Consider the following 22,993-nt stretch of genomic DNA (forward strand, 5'->3'; position numbering starts at 1 on the left):
CCCAGTAGAGAATATCCAAAGTCAGAATACAAAGCTCTTATGAATGTGTGCCCTCTTAATGGGGAATGCAAAAGACAATTGTGGAAGTTTCTGCACAAATCATGGTGATTTTCTCTCATCAAGAAATCTATACCTTGAACCATAACCCATTGGAGAGCAAGAAGTTCTATAATAACAATGTGGAAGGAAGACTCATCTTACATCTATAGACCCTGGAATTCCTGATCATCGATATATGCATTCCATTCCTGAAGTGAGATATCTGTGAAGAGAAGAATCTTGGAATAAGGGAACACTAAAAGCAGTATTGTTCTGATCCAACCTCAACTTGAGATCTAAAATGTTGTTCATGATTAGTAGATTGGATGATCAAGTGGTTGAGGAACAACCACTGAAGAGTGCTACATAAGAAGAGATTCAAAGGATGCCCCACATCACCAAAAGAGATAGAACCATCCATGAAATAGGAGAAAGAAACTATACATAAGAGCCTCACAATCTATTCCATAAGATGCAGTTGGATGGGAGTCAGCTGCACATAGCTTAAAAATGTGTGGAAAAAAAAGGCATCCAGAAAGACAATATATTGAGCTGGTAAGATAACAGACTTCTCAGTTTTGATACAAAAATCACCTTTGGTGGCTACTGAAAGGAGAATTTGAGTGTGTTGTTCTGCTAACCAATGAGATGGTGCAACAAGTAGCCATTCATCCATACAATGGTTTGTGCACTAAACAAAGCATGAAAGTGATTTAGAGAAAACTCTTACTACTTTACAGAAGACATATGGTGTAGAAGCAGAGCCATTAACTGCATAACCTGACCCTTGTGCATAAAACATTCATTGGGAGGACCAAACAACTGGTTGAGATGGGATTAATCATTAACTGACCACAAGTCTCCAATCCTTTTTGGGCACAACAATAATTTGACTAATATTTCCCTGATTGTCTCAGAATGAAGTTCCAAGCCCAAATGATTTGTTGTAGGTGGAAATACCACAGGTTAGAAGGATAATGGAGAAAGTAAACTGAACTGAATGACCATACCTGTTGCCAGAACCTGAAGGACTCAAGGATCTGTGGTGAAGAAATTCTAGGTGACCAGAAAATGATGTAACCTTGCTCCCAAGGCCCTGCCCATATAATATAGTCAACAACACTCTAGGTAACATTCATTCTAAACAGAGAAGCCACAAAGATAATAATGGAATCTGTTATGAACACCAATAGCTCAAGAAGCAGAAGTTGAGGATCAGAACATACAATGAGCAGTTGAACCTTGACTACTAGCAGCCAAAGAAAGCTAAGGGGCCAATAAAAATAAGAAAGAATGCAAATGGGTGATACCAATTCAAGATTCCAACACCTCTGATACCCATGAATGTTAAGGGACAAAGAAAAAAAACTTGTATAACTAATGAATGGCTACAGCAGGTAGACAAACATCCTCCAACAAGGCATCTCTACCAAATAAATTCAAAGAATATGCAAGCTAACAAACCAAAGAAAGAGTAGAATCCAACAAATGGACTAGGATAGAAGTCAACAAAGAATACAATTCATGCCCAAATTGTTGTGAAAAACACTGATCAGCTTCCAACAATATCTAGAGGAAAGATAAATATCTGAAAACAGTAGCAAGGGTCAAACAAATCTGAGATAACTATGATCTGCTTAAAGTGATAACACGGTCCAGTTTGGAGCCTTATATGCTCAAATCAGGAATCAAGTATTTCAGAACCTAATATAAATCCTCCTGGTAGTGGTAAGTCAAAGCATGCTGTTTAGACAAATGTTAGGGACAAGGCATAGTTGTCCCATCATGTAATAGAACAGCAAAGCTCCAAGCATGAACAGCAGTATCTGGTGAAGGAGGAAATACAAAATATTCACACTCAGATTTTTCCATCATCAAGGAGGGAGTATATTCATAAGTGACTGGAAAAACCCCTAAAACTTGAGAAATCCAAATGCCTAACTGAAAAAAAAGTGCAGTAGATAGCTGATCCAAGTTGGCCTCACAAGAAGCTGACCTAGACAAAGGTATTGGAAAGAAAAAAAAAGGTCAAAATTCTCCTCAGACTGTTTTGGTTTCGTTTGTTCACATAAGGATACAGAAGGGCTATATGTGCTTGCCATTCCTAATTTAGCAGCGAAAGATTAAAAGGAAAGCAATTAGTCATCACCACCTACTTCCAACTGTTGGACTACTCTTTTACCTACAAACAACGTAAATGACTGTCACATTATAATGCTCCCACAGGTGATAAAGTGAGAACGTTTGGTGGGATAGGGATTCAAACCTGTGACCTCAAATTGAGAGTCAAGCACCCTAATCATATAGTCATGCTGAGCCAACTGTCCTGAATCACTGACAAATTACTACTAAAAATGAAAAAAGCCAACACAATTTCACAAACACTTTATTCCTACCTACGTAAAACCAACTCATGCACACCATATATATATGGCATCCCCAAATCTCATAAACCAGATTGTCCATTACCACCAATAATGTCCACATATGAGTCATTTAATTACAATCTTGTTAAATACATAGCATGGGCATTCTCCAAATGTGTAACATCAGCCAGCTCATTCATCAAAGACTCTTTTAATTTCAAGTCTAATATAAATCGAATTAATCATAAAGCCTTAATGGCCAGTTTCGATGTTATATCCCTCTTTACAGAAGTTCCAACCACTGAAGCCTTCAAGATAACCTTAGAACTCTATATCCGAGACCCTAACCCATCTATAGACATTCCCAGCAACCAATTAGCAACCCTCATAGAATTCACCACGATGAAGATAAACTTCATGTTCAACAACATACAAACAAATGGCCTAAGCATGGGCAACCCAATATAACCAGTTCTAGCCAATATTTTTATGACACAAGTTGAAATAAAAGCAATTAGCACAGCATTACATCCTCCACTATACCAGTACAGATATGTAGATGACACGGTTTTTTCAATCACATTAACTCTATACATCCCAACATCAAATTCACATGTGAACAGGAAGAAAGCAATCAAATATCATTTCTTAACCTCAAAATTACAAGAACCGACACACAATTTAAAACAGAAATCCACCGAAAAATCACCCATACTGGACTATACATTCCTTGAGACTCAGCACATGAAACAAAACAAAAACTCAACATACTAAGAAACCAAATAAACACAGCCATAAAACTATACTCACCAGATAAAATTAACGATGAATTAGACAAAATACACAATACTTCATCAACATCAATAAGTTTCCTCCACAAACTGTAGAAAACATTATATGCACACACCTAGACAGAATAGGTGAATGAAGAATACAAAATGGACTCTACCACCAATTGCAAAACTTTGTTGGTTCATTCATCTAATAAATAGTGTTTAATTTAGATAATTAAATAGCAACTCAAAACTAAGAAAAGTAAAGGAAACTTAAAAAATTCCTGAAGCTTCAAATATATATTTTGAATATTGAATAACAGAAATATTCAGCTGGCAGTTGTGTATATTTTAAAGATTATAAGTTAGAAAGTGTCCTTGCAAAACAAAAAATACTAAACAATTAACATAACACTATGTTACAAAATTTTTACTATTTCTTGTTCCCAGGCAGAAAGTGTTATCTCCCAATTGCTTATGCCTAAAGTAAATAGAAAAGACCTATTTTTCTCTTGAAACTTTGCTTTTGTGACCTGGGTAATGAAATTTTCAAATTTATCCACTTTCCAGAACATTCCAGGTAGATTCAGTGCTGAGTAGCTGATAGAGAACTTTCTTGAACTTACAAGAATTATCAAGAACTTTCTAGAAGGTTGTAGAACTTACAAAAATGTTCAAGAACCTTTTAGAATTTTCTAGAACTTTCCATAGTAATATATATACAGGGACTCACCACTCATCACTTCAGTTTAGTTCTAATTACCTAAGTGAACATATAGATCCATCTGATTTTATCAGAAATGGCATCAAGAAGCTGCAAGCATTCTTCAGACACATTCTGCTATGTATGTGGCCAATTTATCAAGACAGGAGCAAAAAAGTACTCTATGATTGCATCTACTAAAATGTGTGAAGCCTACAAGCCACATTTCAGCATGCCTGTCAGTGATTAAGACAAACTCTGGGCACCTCATTTTACCTATGAGCACTGCAAAAAACTATAGAAGGTAAGATGAACAATGTTTACTTGTTGAATAGTAAGATTTTATATTATACAAATTTTAGACCTTTAAAAATTTAAATATCTTTCGGTACACCTCAAAGAGAAATACAACAGCATCAAGACCTTGCTAGAAGCCTTGAAGTATGATGAGTGTGGCTGGGAGGTTATTGGAGACTTCAAAATGGTGGCATTCCTGATGGGCCTCCAAAAAGGCTTTACCAAGTTTCCCTGTTATCTTTACCTTTGGGACAACAGGGACACCACAGCACACTACAACAGAAGCACTGGCCACAATGGACTGAGTTCACTGTGGGGAGTCACAATGTCAAGTGTGAACCACAAATGGACCTCCAGAATGTGTTGTTTCCACCATTGCACATAAAATTGGGTCTTATGAAACAATTTGTCACAGCTCTTGATAAGAAGTCTGCAGCCTTCAAATACCTTCGAGACTTCTTCCCTAAGCAGTCCGAGACCAAGGTCAAAGCTGGTGTCTTCATTGGACCACAAATAAAGAAGATCCTGGTGTGCACAGAATTCCCCAAGAAGATCAACAGGAAGGAAATAAAAGCTCAGGGCAGCTTTGTCACAGTGGTTCGAGGCTTCTTGGGCAATCACAAGGTTGAAAATTATGTGGAACTGGTTGAGGGTTTGGTGAAAAACTACTGCAAAATGGGCTGCAGGATGCCCCTGAAAGTCCACATCCTTGATGCTCATCTTAATAAATTCAAGGAGAACATGAGAGCAAACTCAGAGGAGCAAGGTGAGCACTTCCACCAAGATATACTGGACTTTTGAATGCTGCTACCAAGGAGCATATAACAAAAACATGACGGGAAACTATATTTGTGGGCTGATACGTGAAAGTGATTTACATTACAGTCACAAATCTCGAAAAACTACTCACTTCTAAACATTTTTGTATAACTCTAGTATAAATACATGTAAATCTTGATTCATATGTTGTTTTATTCAGACCTTATGTAAATGAAAATGTGTAAATTTGTCCATTTCTACATAGAAAATAGGTTAATTTCTAAATTTCATTATCCAGATCATAAAAGCAAAGTTTGAAGGGAATAATGGCCATTTTCTGTACTTTTACAACATAAGCAATTAAGAAATAACACATACTATCGAAGAACAAAATTTGTTACATAGTGTAATCAATATATTAAATACAGTTGATATTTTATTCTCCTACTGTTGTACATACTTCAAATTAGTTGAATTCAATCAAAACAATTACATTTTACTGCAACAAACTTCCACAGTTATTAAACAAAAAACAATAATCAGTATATTTTTATACAGTTACAAGAGTTTATCTATTCTAAAAATACAAATTTGCTACCTTTTAAAATATGAATATTACAGTACTATTCAATATTTCACTTTTCAAACATCATTTGAACACAAATTACATTGGCAAAAAGTTATTACAAAAATTCAAAATAAAATGAAATACTAATTAGTTTTTTTATGTGTCAATTTTATATCTAAATTACGTCATTCAGTTTTTATTTAATCTCAAGTGAAGATTCTAATTTGATTAGAATGTTAATAAAAAAAGTTATCAAAGATGAATATATTATTACATTAGATTTAAACAATATGCAAAAATGAATAATATTAGCTTTATGATTAAACAGATTGTTTTTTAACTTTGCAACATATAAATAGTTTATCACAAAGGACCACATTCACCATAAAAGAGTACTTACAGTAACAGGGGAAATGCAAGTAGCTGAGGAAGAGGCAGTTTTTAGAGTCTGGTGTGTTTCTCCCTCTAAGAGTGCCCCCTGCACCTTAAAGCTCCTGTTGTCCTCCAGAATGTGGACCAGTAGTAAGAACAAACACCAAAAACATATATGGCATACCGTAAACCCACATAGAACAGTTTAAAGCTATCTTTCTATTGACAGTCAAATCACAAGAAAAAGTAAGTCTTGCAACCAAGAGTAGAAGGTTTGAAACTTACATTCTCTGAAGATAGTGGTATTTCCTTTTCACTTTCATTTTGTGGAACTTAGATTAACAAAACAATTACTTAAAGATAATATATAGTGGAATATGAATAATAAGATAACCTTAAAGTGTGGCTTCTAATTTCAAAATGTTACAAAGTCTTTAAATTATATGATTTAAATTTAAGATACAGTATTTTCTAAGCCACATTAACATGCTCTGGCATTTCACTATAATGACTAGAGAAAGTATTAGAATATTGGCACTTTCAAAAGATATTCTTAAAATTGTTGCATCAAATAAAAAAACTCTGCAAGCTAATGCAAAAAGAAACAGATTTGGATCACATCATGAACATGTTTGCAGTTCTCATCAAATGATATCAATCATTCATAATTTCTATACTTCCTATGATATGCATTTACCTAACCTCCTACCTAATTACTATACTTATTGCATTTTATTTTCTTCAAGTACTGAAAATAACTACTAACTTACACAATCAACCAAACATAAACTAATTTTCTAAATCAAGTTTTAACCTTAGGTTACAAAAGGTGTACCACCCTATTGCACCAAAATTTTCCACACTTATTTAGATATATATCTAAAATTATTTTAGGCTTAAATTTAAAAAACAACAACATTGAATCAAATTCTTTTTTATATATTCTTTGAATCAATAGTTTATATATGAAATAATCCAGTATTATGTGAAATGCACACTATGCTTTTGTGATATGTACATTGTGTACTTTACCATCACCTTTTATGATAAGACATTTTTATGGTTTGTTTCATTGCAATTTTGGCATGAAAATACTGATCCAGAACACCGCTGACGTTTTTCATACAAGATATCAATGCCTTTGCTCACAAAACTTTGTAGATGTCCTTTCATTGACTGAAAGGACAAATTTAGTACATGTGACTGGCAAATAGTGTACGAGATCGATCAGTCCTGTAGTGATTCTGTTGCAAGACAAAGAAACCAGGGTTTCTTGCATGAATAAAAGCTTTAATTTCTAGTAGTTCTACTTGGTTTTCACCATTACTGATTATGCAGAGACTCAACTTAAGTGAAAAAAAAAGCTGAAGACCTAGTCATTGCTCCAATACATCGACTTTTGTAGAGAAATATACACAAACAGTTTCTTTATTTTGTTGTTGCATTTGTGGGAAATTTGTTTAAATTGTTCTTAAAACATGTCCAATTTGGTTTTATTCATACAATATAAATGCTCAACAAATTTTGATATTCAAATAACTCAGTAAATTTCCTGTTCAATCCTATTATTAGGGAACCTATCCTACACTCGAATGGAAATCAGTTTATCTGAGAATAACACAAGTGAATGGGAAGAGGATGTTGCTGAATATAAGGCTGATCCATGACTTGAAAGTTAGTTTGAGCAGGTAAGAATATAGTATAGCCCTTTGAATCAACTGTACATAATTAAGTTGATCTAATTGAAATCCAGAAAAAGGAAATATATTTTGAGAAAAGAAAAAAATACAACACTTATACATTGTGTAAAATTAACTTTTCAATATGTATAAATAAACTTTATTACAATAACACTATGTTTTTACAAAGGTAGATAAAACGAACTGTATATAAATAAAATATGGCAGACTCGCACACCTAAAAATAACATATTTCTACTAATTGAAATTTTCATAAAAATCAGACTTAGCCAATACACTTTGAAACAAGTTCTCAGCTTGCCAGAGTACAGATTTTAACTGTATGTTAACTAAAACGTTTTTGTTACAAATAATGAATTTGTACACATACACACACAAACATGAAAAAATATTTTAAAAAATCATTAAAAAGACTAGCTTATATTAGATTACATTCTAGTACTTCTGATAGGAATTTATCTCTCCTATAAGATTAGTTGCCTTCTGTGACTTCCTTTATATACCTCTACAAAACTATCACCTTGAAGTGTGGTAGAAGGCATATGTGCCAAAAGAAAGTGGAGAGGAAGTGTAAGAGAAGGTAAGTATCCATCAAAAATACATTTTCTGTATAGGAAATTTACAACTTCCAATATCAGACTTCCCTCCTCTCACAAGATTAGTTAAGAGTCCCACACTGAATAGGAAGTGAGACTGGTACAAGAGAGTGACAGAAGTAAACCCTAAAAGCATCTGAAGGATTCCTATGGAAATAAGAGAGTCAAATTCAAAGATCTGATGAGAGAAACCACATTACTTCTATATCAGATATACTCTTTTTTCATCTGTGAAATGTGTAGGAGATAAAAGGAGAAAAGAGAAAAATTCATCCAAGTAAAAGACAACTGTAACAGGATAGTGATCCCAACCAAGAAATGCAATTAGAACTTAATCCTATATAGTATAAAAGTGGGTAAATCAGTGGATATGCCCCTAGGTGTAGATTGGCTTGGGCATAATGGAAAGTACCCAGTAAGTCAACTACATCCAAAACCTCCTTGCTTGATACCAACATCTACATATGGGTAGAATGAGGATCATACCACCTTCATCTCATGTTCAAGAGACTAGAGAGAAGCTAGAACCACTCACTCTCATAAGCATGACAGATGTGATCTCTTAGATCTATTGATCCAGGAACCTAACATTTGGTATTTAAATGATGCCTATATAATAAAAATGAACTCCCCCAAAAGCAACAACATCCATGGCATATGATACAATGAGAGATAGCAAAAAAAGACAGAACCAAAATAATCCCTTTTACCTTCATTGTTACCCACAACTCAGGAGTGTGATCAAGAGTGGAATATAGGCAACCATAAACATGTGAGAACTTATGTTGATTGATTCTACTCCACTACTCCAAATCTACCACCCAGTCATGAGGCACCAACATCAATGTGGGGTAGGATGAGATACAATTGTATACTACATACTCTAGGATATTACATAATTTACACCTGCAGAATACCACCACCCTATTCTGCACTGAATGGTTGTAGCACCTGTTCTGGATCTCATTAGAACTGAAAAGTGGTAAGGACCCTCATACCCCACTTGAAGAAAAAGTGGAATGAGAATGCATTGGAAAGTCTGGAAGTATGCCATCATATGCAAAAGTGAAAAGAGTGACAATGAAACTCTATTTTGAAAATAAAGCCATGTTGATTTATTCAATATAAAACAGAGCAGGGATGGCTAGCTAACCCATTCTGCTTTAACCATGCAGTCCATGGGTAGTATAGTTCAAAACAGGCAAGTTCATAAAGCAAGTACATAACAGGGTTTTATTCACATTCAAGAAATATTGTGGAACACACTATCTCAATGGAGAGGATTGGAAAGCCATGAAAGTTAAAGTGTGAGTCAATATAGCTGTACAGTGCAGGTTTCTAAGTAAAGAATACCTAATCAGACATCATTCCCCACAGAGTGGGATATATGTAATTAAGAAATGAAAGGAAAGAAAAGCATGAATATAAACTTACTCAGTCAAAATTATACCTCAGCATGAAGAACCTGTATTTACAGGTGGAAGACAAATATATGATGAAGAAAAAACTGTGATGTGATGTAAATAATGGGAGATGAACATATTAGTTGTAATCCACATGTCTGACTGTAGGCTTTTCTCCAATTGTTGATGAATACAAATATTGCAATAAAGCAAGAGAAGAGATGAGGTGTCAAATCTGATGAGAAAACACCCTGAACAAATTCTGGTGAGAAGACAAGAGGGATAACCCAAATAATGAGGGTAGAAGGGAAAAGATCACAAACAGAAAAAGTATGCCAAAGGATAAAGATTCAGGAATGTGAACCACAGACGAATGCAGTGCAGGCAATGTAATAACAAAGGATATGGACCAAACATAGAAGTCTATCATTATCAGGACAAGAGTAGAGATTAGGGAAGGTTATGATCTTTCAGTTTATCTCCTCTGGGATCTAAACATCCACCCACGTGTTTGCCATGCATGGCAACCCGTGAAGGGGAGGAGATGATCCTGGTGGTTGAGGGGTCCAACCCTAACACACCACTTTGTCCTTGAATTCCTGAACATGGGCAGCCTCTGGGTGGCCCCCCTTGAGTCAATCGGCTGGTCCACTTGGGCTAGAGTCAACCAAGTAGCAGTGTTGGAAGTTCTCAACAGATGTTGTGGACATTGTGTCTGATGCTGGTGTTTGGGTATAGTGCTCACGAAACCCTAGCGTTGCTGCAATGTCTTTACATGACATTGTAGTGCATCCCCTCGTAGGGCTCCATGGTGGGTGGGGTCAGTGGGTACTGAAATTTTCCTTTTTTTCTATGGTTCCTCCTACAAAAAATTTGAATAAAATAGTGAAAAAACAGTCAATAGGTAAACGACCACATCTTGAAGACTCTGAGCAGCAATCTTCAACATCTGTAACACACGTATCTCATTTTCTTATATTACATTCTCTTTCAGAAAAACCTTTAGGGCAAATGTCCCCCTTTTTTATTCAGAAGGGACTAGAGGGTCTTGTTGGCTCTCCATAGTCAGTAAAGAAGCTTTGATGTGGAGACATACTGGTTGAAACATCCACATCCCAACACAGTGAACTCCTCTTGAATTCAAAGGCAATTGAGGATGTACCTATTGAGGTTACCCCTCATGCTACCTTGAATACATCACGAGGAGTTATTGTTGAGAGGGATTTGAAGAGCGTCACCAAGTCAGAGATTCTTGTTGGTCTCTCCACTCAAGGGGTTTCTGCAATGAGGCGTTTCTCCACTCGCAAAGATAGAGTTACACTGCCGACAAATATCCTCGTTTTGACATTTACATCACCACGTACACCTGCCACCATCAAGGCAGGTTATCTAATTTGCAGGGTACGCCGTATATTCCAAACACTCTCCAATGTTTCCAATGTCAGAGGTTCAGCCACTCAAAGACGTCATGTCGTGGTTCCCTGACGTGCTCGTTGTGGTGGCAAGGACCATGATGCCTATGAGTGTGACACGGACCCACATTGTGTCAACTGCAATGGTTCTCACCCTTCCTATTTTCGTTCTTGCCCAAAATGGTTGGAGGAAAAAGATGTGCAGCGTTTAAAAACGACTCATAACTAGTTATCCTGAGGCTTGGAAATTGTTGTCCACCACTTCATCTTGGACATATGCTGCTGCACTTCATTCCACAACTACAATGGGAGTGCAGACAGATCTCTCTGTGCCTCCAAGAGAATCGTTTTCAAAACAAATGAAAAGCCTTTTGGCCTCCGTGGTTAAAAAGGTTGATGAATCGACTTCTACACCCATCTCTGTTCCTCCCATGCCTTCCAACAAACCTCAAGATCCACATCCTTTGGTTTCAAATACAGGCATTTCTTCTGATACATCTTTTTCTCCCACCCCAAGATACAAAACAATGATTCGTTTGCATCCTCAGTCACTGGAATCCTCTTCCAACAACAAAGACCTGCCCAAATCGACCCAGGGCACGATCCATGGAGGTCGACAAACCTCCTCTGAATAAGGACAGTGAGGAAAAAATACGTGGTCGTAAACAGAAGGGTTCTCCAGCAACTTCGCCTATCCATCATTAAAAATGGCCACATTGATACAATGGAACTGTCGAGGTTTACGTTCTAATCTGGATGATATCAAACCACTGATTGCTTCCTACCATCCTGTATGTCTTTCCTTACAAGAAACATTTCTAAAACCTGCTGATACAGTCACCATTCGGCAGTTTTCTCTGTACAGAAATGACAGGCTGTGTGATGGACGAGTACATAGAGGGGTGGCACTATTGGTTGATCAGCATGTGCCCACCCTGTCTTTGTCACTCACCACACAGGCCTTAGCCATCCGTGTTTCCTTGGGTCATATCATCACTGTTTGTTCTCTCTACCTGTCCCCTGAAGAGACATGATCAATCAGACCTTGATGCTCTCATTGAACAGTTGCCATCTCCCTCTCTAATTCCCGATAATCCTTTAATGGACATCATCCCCTCTGGAGAAGTGCTGTTATTGATAGGAGGGGTTGCTCTGTAGAGCATATGCTCTCTAATCACAATCTTTCTCTTTTCAACACTGGTTCTTCCACTTATTTTCATGCACCTAGTCAGTCATTTACTGCTATTGATCTCTCAGTTTGCTCCCCTTCATTATTCTCCTATATTTCATGGAGGGTTGACAATAATCCACTAGGCAGTGATCATTTTCCTACACTTTTGAGAAAGACTGGCCTTGGTCGATGCCACCCTACCTGTGTGCCCAGGTTGAAGCTGGATCAGACAGACTGGTCCACTTTCACTGCTCTCGTAGAACTTGATTCTGCTATAGTGAATCAACCATTAATAGACGACTATATGGCAGTGGTAACTGACTGTATTATACAAGCAGCTGCTCAGTGTATTCCTAAAACCTCAACATGTTTTCCATGATATCCTCATCCGTGGTGGAATCCTGCTTGCCACTTGGCACAGAAGGGTCAAAAATGGGCCTCGGATACTTTCCGTAGATATCCCAGACTTTCGAACCGCATCGCTTTCCAATTGGCTCGTGCACATGCTAGGTGGGTAAGACATCAAAGCCAGAAGGAATCTTGGATTAAGTTCACAACTAGCATATCTTCTACCACCAGTTCCAAGGTCATATGGGACAGGATTCAAAAGGTCAGTAGGCACTACAATTCTGTCCCCCTCTCGATCTTACTCTCTGATTGCCAAGAGGTAGCTGATGTCCGGAGCATCGCCGATACTCTAGGTGAAAGCTTTTGCCAGGTATCTAGCACTTCTGCTTGTTCCTCCACCTTCTTGGCCATCAAGACTCGGGCAAAGTGTTCACCTCTTTCCTTTTGAACTGACTGTCTCTTTAACTATAATTGTCCCTTTACACTGGTGGAACTGAAAATGGCCCTTCATCGGTCTGGCAGTACAGCTGTTGGACCTGATGATGTACACTATGACATGATGCACTATCTCTCTCCTGCTTCTCTTGATATTCGTCTAATTGTTTTTAACCGGATCTGGCAGGAGAATGTTTTTCCTGATGCCTGGCACCAGGCTATTATCTTACCTTTCTCTAAACCTGGAAAAGATCCCAAGATTCCTTCAAACTACCGTCCAATTGCTTTGACGAGCTGTCTCTGTAAGATCTTAGAGAGGATGGTTTGTGCTTGTCTTGTTTGGTTCCTCGAATCAAACAACCTCCTCTCGCCCACCCAGTGTGGGTTCTGATGACAGCACTCCACCATGGACCACCTAATTCGACTTGAAACATCAATCAGAGAAGCCTTTCTCAAACACCAACGTCTTGTATCAATATTCTTTGACATTAAGAAGGCTTATGACACAACATGGAGGTATGGCACTTTGCGAGACCTCCATAAATATGGGTTACATGGCCATTTACCCATGTTTATTAAAAATTTTTTAATGGACAGGAGATTCCAAGTTTGTGTGGGTTCGACACTTCCCATTCTTTTGTACAGAAACTTGGGGTCCCTCAGGGCTGTGTTTTGAGTGACACACTTTTCAGTATAAAGATAAATGCCATCACTGAACAACTCGCCCTCACTGTTGCGAATGGGCTCTATGTAGACGACTTTCACACCTCATGTCAGTCGTTGAACATGAGATATATTGAGCGGCAACTACAAATTGCCCTCAATCGTGTACTGAAGTGGACTATGGCAACGGCTTTAATTTTTCTCTCTCTAAAATCGTTTGCATGCACTTTTGCCACCAACAGGGTATTCACCCTGATCCTGAACTCTGTATCGGTGAAGTTTCACTGCCAGTGGTCCCTGAGACCAAGTTCTTGGGGCTTATCTTTGACTGTAAGCTGACCTTTATACCACACTTAAAGCAGCTACAGGTTAAATGCACAAGAGCACTGAACATCCTCCGTGTCCTCTCTACCACCAGTTGGGGAGAGGATCGACATTCTATGGTAAAGATATGTTGTATTCTTATTCGATCAAACTCGATTATGGATCATATTGAAGCTAAGCAGTACTCCAACTGCACTATTTATACGAGCTCGCTTAGTTCTCTACTGGCCCTGGAATCACTTCACATTGGCTCACACCCTGTTCTCACTAATATTCAAAACCGGCTGGCCCATTTCTCATTAACATCTACTTCTATCCAGTTTTTCTGGATACCAGGCCACATTGGTATCCGTGGGAACAAGCTTGCAGATACGGCAGCTAAATCTATCTGCTCTGGCACTATCACCACAGTCCTTATTCCGTACATGGACTATGGTCCTGCATTAAAGGCTCAGCTCCGTGCCAGCTGGCAGTCCACTTGGAGTGAGCAACGCGACAACAAGCTTTTTCAAATAAAACCCTATATTGGACTTTGGCATCTAGCTTCCATAAGGTTCGGAAGGAGGAAGTTGTTCTAACTAGACTACGCATTGGTCACAGTTTTTTAACTCATCGTTTTCTTTTATCTGGAACTGATGCACCAGTGTTTAGTTTGTGTAACACTCAAATCACTGTAAGCCACACTTTACTTTCTTGCCATCGTTACAACTCTCAACAGCAGCACTATTTTAAACGTTTTCTGTCCCAGGGTTTGTCTGTAACATTGGATAGTGTTATTGGTGATGGTGACACTGTCCACCTTGATAAAGTTTTTAGTTTTTTAATGGCCATTAATGTTTTTAATTTCATTTAACTGTTGGATATTTATTCATTACACCTTTTTAATTGTGGTTTCCTTTTCAGAATCTCCATCTCTCTAGTTCAATTTAAATTAGAAAATGGCCAGAACATTAAATAACTCGACACCAGGACTGGAAAGGCCAACTTCAGGTGACTAACACTGCTGTTTGAACTACCTTTTAGTCGTCCTGGCGAGCTGTTATTACAATTTTCCTGCATGTCTTTTCACACTTTTATTACTTTACCTTTTGGTACTGGCCATAATGACACATAACCCGGAACCAGGACTGGAAAGACCAACTTCAGGTGACTGACGGTGGTTCTTGTACTTACCTGTTAGTCTTCCTGGCGGGTTATGATCATTACCATTCTGCTACAGGAAGTCCTTTACAACTTTGTAGACTGGATGTCAACATTGGTTTTATGCCACTTTCTGTTTTTAATTGCTGTTTTGTTTTTACCTTCGTTTCCTTTTACAAATTTTACTACATTTACTTTACTTTTACCATTTTACTGGACATTTGGCTAATTATTATTACGATTTTGCTATATGTCTTTTAAAACTTTTATTATTTTACCTTTTATTAATGGCTGTTATGATACATAACCCAGAACCAGGACTGGAAAGGCCAACTTCAGGTGACTGACGGTGGTTCTTGTACTTACCTGTTAGTCTTCTTGGTGGGTTATGATCATTACCATTTTGCTAAAGAAAGTCCTTTACAACTTCTCTTACTCTGCTTTCTCTCTTAACGTTGTAGACTAGGTGTCAACATTGGTTTTATGCTTTTTCTGTTTTTCAATGATGTTTTGTTTTACCTTCATTTCCTTTTATATATTTTACTACATTTCAATTATTTTTACCTTTTTAACGGATGTTTGGTGCTGATAGCCCTAGCTGCTTTGTGCCATAAAACACTAATACAGTCAATCAAGAGATTAGAAACAGAAGAAAGGAATACAGACAAAAAGGGGGAGTTATCCTCCCCAACTACCAAAGTCTTTGGAAGGAAGGGATGATTTGGATAAAGGAAAAGATAAGTTAGGTAGTACAGTGTGTGTGTGAAAGGTCAATGGCAAATAAATAAGACCATCAGCATCCATATGCTAAAAGGAGAAGAAAATATGTTTTAAGAAAATGGTGAAACATGGAGCACTCTTTCAATACAGGCTCAGTCTGTATGACTGAATATGTGATATCTTTGTACTTGTTTAAGTCTTTTCAGATTTAATACTTCTAACTTAAAATATAGTGTGTTTACCTTCAAAATTTGACAAACTTTCAGTTAATATTATGAGTCTTTAATATACAAAAAATCATTATTTTTAGAAGTAGTTTTAATAAAATAATATAAGGAACTGTTCACGAATATACTGAATATTTGTTTTAAATAGTCCACATGCAAAGTAATTTTCATGTTAAAATTAAAAATACTTTTCCTCACCTCAAAAATCTCAAATTTACAGTATGTAATCCTTAAGATCTCCAAAATGCACCTAAAACTTTTATTTTCAGTAAAACATTATAACTTATCTGTAATTTTCTCTATCCTGTCTCAAAATGGATTTGGTAAATTTGACTGACCTTGTAGCTACCAAAAAGATAAAATAAATTTAAATTATCCTTTTTTTCTTTCTAGAATGACTTCAAGTTGTAACATGAAACTACATTTGTTTATCCTAACTAGTTCTATGTTCCTAATAGAATATATCTATTTATGATTAAATTTTATTGTTTTAGTGCTCTTTGAACAATGTCTAACTATTGTCCACACCATAAGTTGTAAATCACTTGGTGCAAATGCAGTTCACTTTATAATATCAAATTACATTACTCATGAGTTACTGAAACTAATACAAGAAGCTCACATGCATGCCTGAAGAAACAATTTTATTGTATTATTATTACTTATTTTACATAACCTAATCTTAACCTAAAAAGATCCATATTTTTATATTTTATGTAATTTTATAATTATTTATAAAGAATAAACATGTAAAACAGGAAATAAAATATTTATTGAATCTTCTTTTCTCTTGCTCTTGATTGTCAAAGAGAGTTAACCCTAATTTTTATACATTATAGTATTGCACTTAAAAATTATTTAATTAAATAATGCACTAAACAAAAGAGACTAATAACATGCAAAAAAACAGGCAACTTCCCTTACCTCTCAAATTTTTTGTGGCTTTCTAGCTCTGCAATATAGAGTTGTTACAAATTCTTTCAAACTAGTCATTAACTTTTCCATGATAATGATGTTGGTACTCTGAGTGAAATTGACATTCAACTGTTCACCTGACAAAAAACAAGGCACAAAAATAGGAAACCACCCTCCAATGAACAAACTGAAGATATGGATGAGACTGTGCAGAGATAAGCACTAGTAATATTTATCTTGGTCACCTGGTCTCTGGCCCAGAGAAAATGCCAACTGTAGAGTGAGAAATGACTCTAGAGTAAAATAGGACAAGAGCAAAGTCTGGAAACAGAAACCTAGTGATGTACATAGAACATGCTTGATGGCCTGCTGATACAGTCTGGACTGCTTCTGACAGACACTGGCCAGACATTGCATCCCAAGGTGGAGAGAAAGAAACAGGTATAAGAGACATAGGAGGTGGAGAAAGAAACAGGATATCAAATCCTTAAGATAAAACCTGAAGAACCCAATGATCCTTAATAAAAGGGCGCCAACAAAGAAGAAAATCAGCAAGTCAAGCTCCCACCAGACCAGAACCCATCCAGAAGTCAATGATACTGTTGACAATGTGATGTGCATCATTGAAGAAAATATGTAGATGAGACACCTCAAGAAAGAGGGACAGGTAAGGACTGAAAAGAAGAAGGACAGGAAATTGGAACAGGTACCATACTGAGTTCCAACTGAGACAAACAAGCAACTAGATTGGAAAGGGTAGACTGTTGTTGTATTGATGTAACTCAAGACTCAAAAGATTCACAGATAATGTCAAATATGTAACACCACAAAAATGGGGTCATATGTAAATCCCAATGATAACAGATCAGTAAATGAATGGATCTTAAAGTCACTTCTCAACCTGGAAGGTCCCAACAACAAATAAATTAGTATGTAAAGCCAGTTTTGAAAATGACAAATGACCCAACAAGGAAGAAAAAATGGATAGGATGTCACCAAACAACACTTCAGGATTTTGATGAAAAGCCTTGGAGAGGAAATGGATGAGAGAGAGATGCCATAAAATATTTGTGAGGGTAAGACAAAGGCAGGAAAACTGGGTATGGGTCAGAGTTACATGAAATTCAGAAACCTCCCTGCAAACAGGTAAAAAAGAACCTAACATTCGTTGGTCTTCAAAAGGGCAATCTGCATGATAATATGCAAGAACAAATTGATCTGAAGTCTGTGGGGGGTAAGACATGCTAAACTCATCACTTAATTGTGAGGCTCATTGGTCAGCATGTATTCAAGTGTCTGGGGAGGAAGGAAAACAAAATAGGGATGTAAAGTTAGGTCTTGTAATAAATAAGGATTTAGTTCATAGGAAATAGGGGCATGAAATAACACATCACATACCTGAGGGAAAAAAAATCCAAAAAGACAACAGTAGACCTAACTAAAATCCTCAAGAAGGGCACAGGAAGACATGGCAAAATCAAGAGGTTCAAATAGGCAATTCAAATCCTCATCAGTCTGAAAAGGCTCAGCATGTTTGAGGAGAATTGGGGCAAAGACTGGAGATAGAGACTGATTGAAGAAATGTTCAATCTACTTGCAATTAAATGTTGATAAACCTCCCACTAGGTCGCCCACACCTGAAGCCTGTCACATAACACTAGTAACAGGTGTGACAACTCAAAATGCTGACATGAACTTTGAAGTTCATAATCAAGAAGAGTCAAGTAAAATCAAATTATATATAATAATGCAACTGTAATAAACTAAGGTTAAATTATAGAGACAATCTGAATAAACTTGGAAGTAATGTAAATGAAAACCACTTTGTGGGTACACTAAAGCTAAACATTAAACTTGAGATGAAGAAGCATATCCAAGCATGAGCATTGTCAAATGAGAAGTGGTAGTTTGGTAAAGGCATATAAAAGGAGTCACATGCATCATGTCACACTTTTATTGGTGAAAAAGTAACGCACACTCAATGATTTGTATGAGAAACACGTTGGATATATTTGATTCCAATATGGGGAAGCAGAAGGTTTGTGGCATATGCAAGAAAAAAAAATTGCACATAGAAGGCAGCACTAAACCAGAATAGCTAAAATTGTAAGTGGAGCTAAGTACCATATCATAATATTTGCATTTGTATATTCCAAAAGTGTTAATTTGACTGATGAACATAGATATCTAATTTACATCTTACTCTGCTTGTTAATACAGTTATTTCTTTATCAAAGAATGTTGCATATCAGCACATGGCTTTTGTGGAACTTATTGATGTAAAGTAGCCAGTTTGTATGCTAAAATAGTTCTTTTTCAGTAAATATACAAATTATGTTCTTTCCAAATGCTCAAGAATTTCAAGCTATTTCAGGGTAGAAAAGCATTAAATGGTATAGTACATTCTCATGATTTTAAAGAAAAAAGCTACATATTTTTACATCACAAACAAATACCAGAAACATACTTTCTATAATTAATCTTTCACTTAAACACAAACTTGGCAAAAAAAAAGTGAACCTAATAGACCTAATTCATTATTACAAAATTTATTCGGTATAAATTAAAAAAATATAATTAGAAAGAACTATTTTTAAATAAATATTGAAAGTAGCAGTTCCTTATTGCTACATGCCCATGGTTAAGAAATTAAAATACAAAGTAGTTAAGTATTGTCAAATTTTACTAACAGATCCAGCATTGATGTTTCTTTCACTTTTTTTTTACCTGATTGTAATTTGTAGAAAACCCGAGTTTCATTTGAGGAGTTGAACAACCTTAAATTTGTTTTTTGCAAGGAATATATAAATATATGTATAAAACTATGCATAAATAAAAAATACCTCAAGCTAATTCTAACACTTAAAAAAAACACACACACACATACAGTTGAGCTTTCAGTTGCTTTAGATGAGCTGATAAGAAAGATATGCTTTAAAATGTAATTATCAGCTACTTATTATACAATTTGATTACCTAATGCAAACAACAAAGTTTTTGATTATGATTACAATGTCGTTTTACAGAAAAGTATGTAAACTAGAACTTGCTTTGGTGAGCTTGTTTAACTCTTTTAAACTCATATAATTTTTCATGCATTTTGCAGAAATTAGTTTCATGATGTCCTAATAATTATCAACATACCTTAACAAATTTCTGGTCTATTTACAAAAGGTTTTATAATAAAATGGTTTGGATTAGTTTTCAGAGAAAGATACATAAATGTTATAAGATGCTGTCACTATCCAATGGGTAAATAGAAATTTTCAGTCAGACACTAACAGAATTTACTTGGGTTTAAGTGATTAAGTCAGTTACTTCCTTTGTACAAATATTTTATTAATGTTTGTAGCCTAGCTTCACAACCTAAGAATTTCATCCAAAAATAAACTAAGAAAACCCATATCACAATTTTATTAAACCAATAAAGAATTCCTTTTGTTTAGAAAAAAAAAGAAAAAAGTGTAGATTAAAAATAAAGGACAATTTCAAAGCTTTCTTGACTTACTGTGGCTGGGGAGGCACGTGTGGCATGAGCAAGAGGGTTTCCATCACTATCAATAGTAGTATGCTGAACTAAGTATGTGCCACCAGTTTGATGGGCTAAAAGTTGACTCTGGATACCAACTGCATTTGCATTAACTGTGCTTCCAACCTATATAATCAGTCACTAATAATTAAAGCATGTCACAGCAGTAATAATTTAAAATAAGCACATTCTCACCTTTAATTAAATAATTTAAAAACGTCATCATAATATAGTTATATCCTAAAAATCTAACTAATTCATAAATATTTGTATATTCAGAAGAGTATTGCTGTTCTAATTTCTTTAATAAATAAGACTTTCATCATAAGATTTCTGGTAATATTCACAACACATATGACTGCTGTAAATTATAAAATACCATATCTATATAAATATAATAGTAATTTGTTGTATGTACATGTAATTATTCCACAAGGTGTGGATGGACCTTCACCAAAAATGGTATGGAGGATCCTTAGGTTCATGCAGGGGTACTTACAAATTGTTGGTTTTGTATATTGTAGTTTTTACAGCAGGTTTTTATCTTTTTGCTACTGCCTCACCTCCTGTGAATGGATCCTCACCAAATTTTGCATAGAAGTTCAATGGATCCATGGGTAGATACACACAAATTTTCAGTTTTTATGGGCATTTTTATATTTTTTACCACTACTTTACTTCCTGTTTATGGATCTTCATCAAATTCTGTATGTAGGTCTGTTGGGTCCACGTGGCAATATATAAAACCTTGTAGTTTCACATTTTGTGTTTTACTGTCTTTATGGACAATTTTGCATTTTTTCAATTACATACAAGGAAAACAACTTTTCATGTCTTCACATAAACTTTCATTAATAATGAATTTACATAACCTTCATCTAGGGGATGGGTACTCCAGCTATTTACACACGATACTTACTGTACATTAGAAAACATGACACTATATTATAACACAGTTCTGTTTCATTCTATAACATTAGTTAAATCAATATACATACTATATTTATTAGATTAATATTCCCTTCTTTACTATGTAAATTTCTTTTCATTGTTAGCTTAGCATGTGAATTTAGGACTAGCATAAATCTCATAAACTGGCCAAATATTGAGAGAGATTTTTGGAATTAAGGCTGTAAATAATGCTAAAAGAAAAAACACCCATGTGTCTAATCAAAGCATTGTAGTCACCATAAGTAATAACAGTATATCAACTTGACTATATTCATTACTATGTTGACTTCTAGTTTTGATCTATAAAGGTAGTTTGCTTTGATTAAAAGTTAATGATAATTACATGAAAAACCATAGAATCACTTTCAAATCCACATGATATTTAGCTACTTTGGATTAAAAAAACCAAACCACTATAATATACACAAAGCATATAATTATTGTATTTAAAACATCACAGTAATTCCTACGTAATACATAACTTCTGTTCATTATAAAACACCAAATCACTTAACATCCACATGGTATAGCTAAAACACCAAATCACTAATATCCACATGATATGTAGTTACTGCACATTTCAGTCTCACTTGCTTTTTTTATTCATTTTTATCCTTAGTAGTAAACTATATGTATTTTATTTTAATTTTGAGACTACAAATGGTCTCATTTTTAGAATTATGTACAAAATAATCATTGTTTTTAAAAGAGATTGAGATGTTTAAAGACTATAAACTATAATACACATCAATGTAACATCCACATAATACATTAGTTTCTGTTCAATATAAAACAACAAATCATGTAACAACCACAAGATATAGCTACTGTACATTATCAAATATCAGATCACTGTAACATCCACATGATATATAGCTACCATAGATTAAGAAGTGCTAAATCAATATGATCTACACATAATAATACATAGCTTTTGAACATTATAAAATTACTTTATTGTGATTTCCACACAATACATAATTAATGTATATTTCAAAACATCACATCACCAATGGTATAGTTAGATATATATGCATTATATGAACATTCACATAGTTCTTCTCTGCTTGTCATAATTCCAGTGACTTTTCTTTAAAGTATTTCATAATGAGAATAAAAATCATCCCACTTTGTAAGCAAATATATTTTGAACCAAATCATTGTTTTTGTTGCATCACTATAATATCCACAAAACGTATAGAGCAAATACATTTAAAAACACCATATCACTGTAATATACACAGTATATTCTAGGGAACAAATTGACTAAAATTACCACATGATAAATAGCTCCTGTACCTTATCAAACACTAAATTATTATAAGTTTCACAAGAGATATAGCTATTGTATGTTGTAAAACACTACTTACTGCTCTGAACTCTCTGTATGATATATAATTACTGTACATTATATACATTACAAATCACTATTATACATCACTATAATACCTATGCACATGGTTAATGTGTATTACAAAATAATATACTGTAATATCCACCAAATGTGTGAATACCTACTACTATTACTACAGTTAAAACACTACAACACTGTAATACTACAACACTGCAATATCTACTGTTA

At 35.3% G+C, this 22,993-nt stretch overlaps 1 protein-coding gene across 1 annotated transcript in view; it reads right to left on the reverse strand.

Moving 5' to 3' along the window:
• Window positions 1-22,993, reverse strand: part of LOC143249586 (DNA-binding protein RFX2-like) — a 114,125-nt gene that overhangs the window by 43,689 nt on the left and 47,443 nt on the right. Inside the window, exons 7-8 of the mRNA XM_076499701.1 lie at window positions 8,602-8,610; window positions 5,906-6,007 (exon numbers count right to left, since the gene is read on the reverse strand). Coding sequence (XP_076355816.1) covers window positions 5,906-6,007; window positions 8,602-8,610 — 111 coding nt within the window. The remainder of the gene's footprint in view (window positions 1-5,905; window positions 6,008-8,601; window positions 8,611-22,993) is intronic.

This window comes from Tachypleus tridentatus, chromosome 4 (genome assembly GCF_004210375.1).
Source record: "Tachypleus tridentatus isolate NWPU-2018 chromosome 4, ASM421037v1, whole genome shotgun sequence".
NCBI lineage: Eukaryota > Metazoa > Arthropoda > Merostomata > Xiphosura > Limulidae > Tachypleus > Tachypleus tridentatus.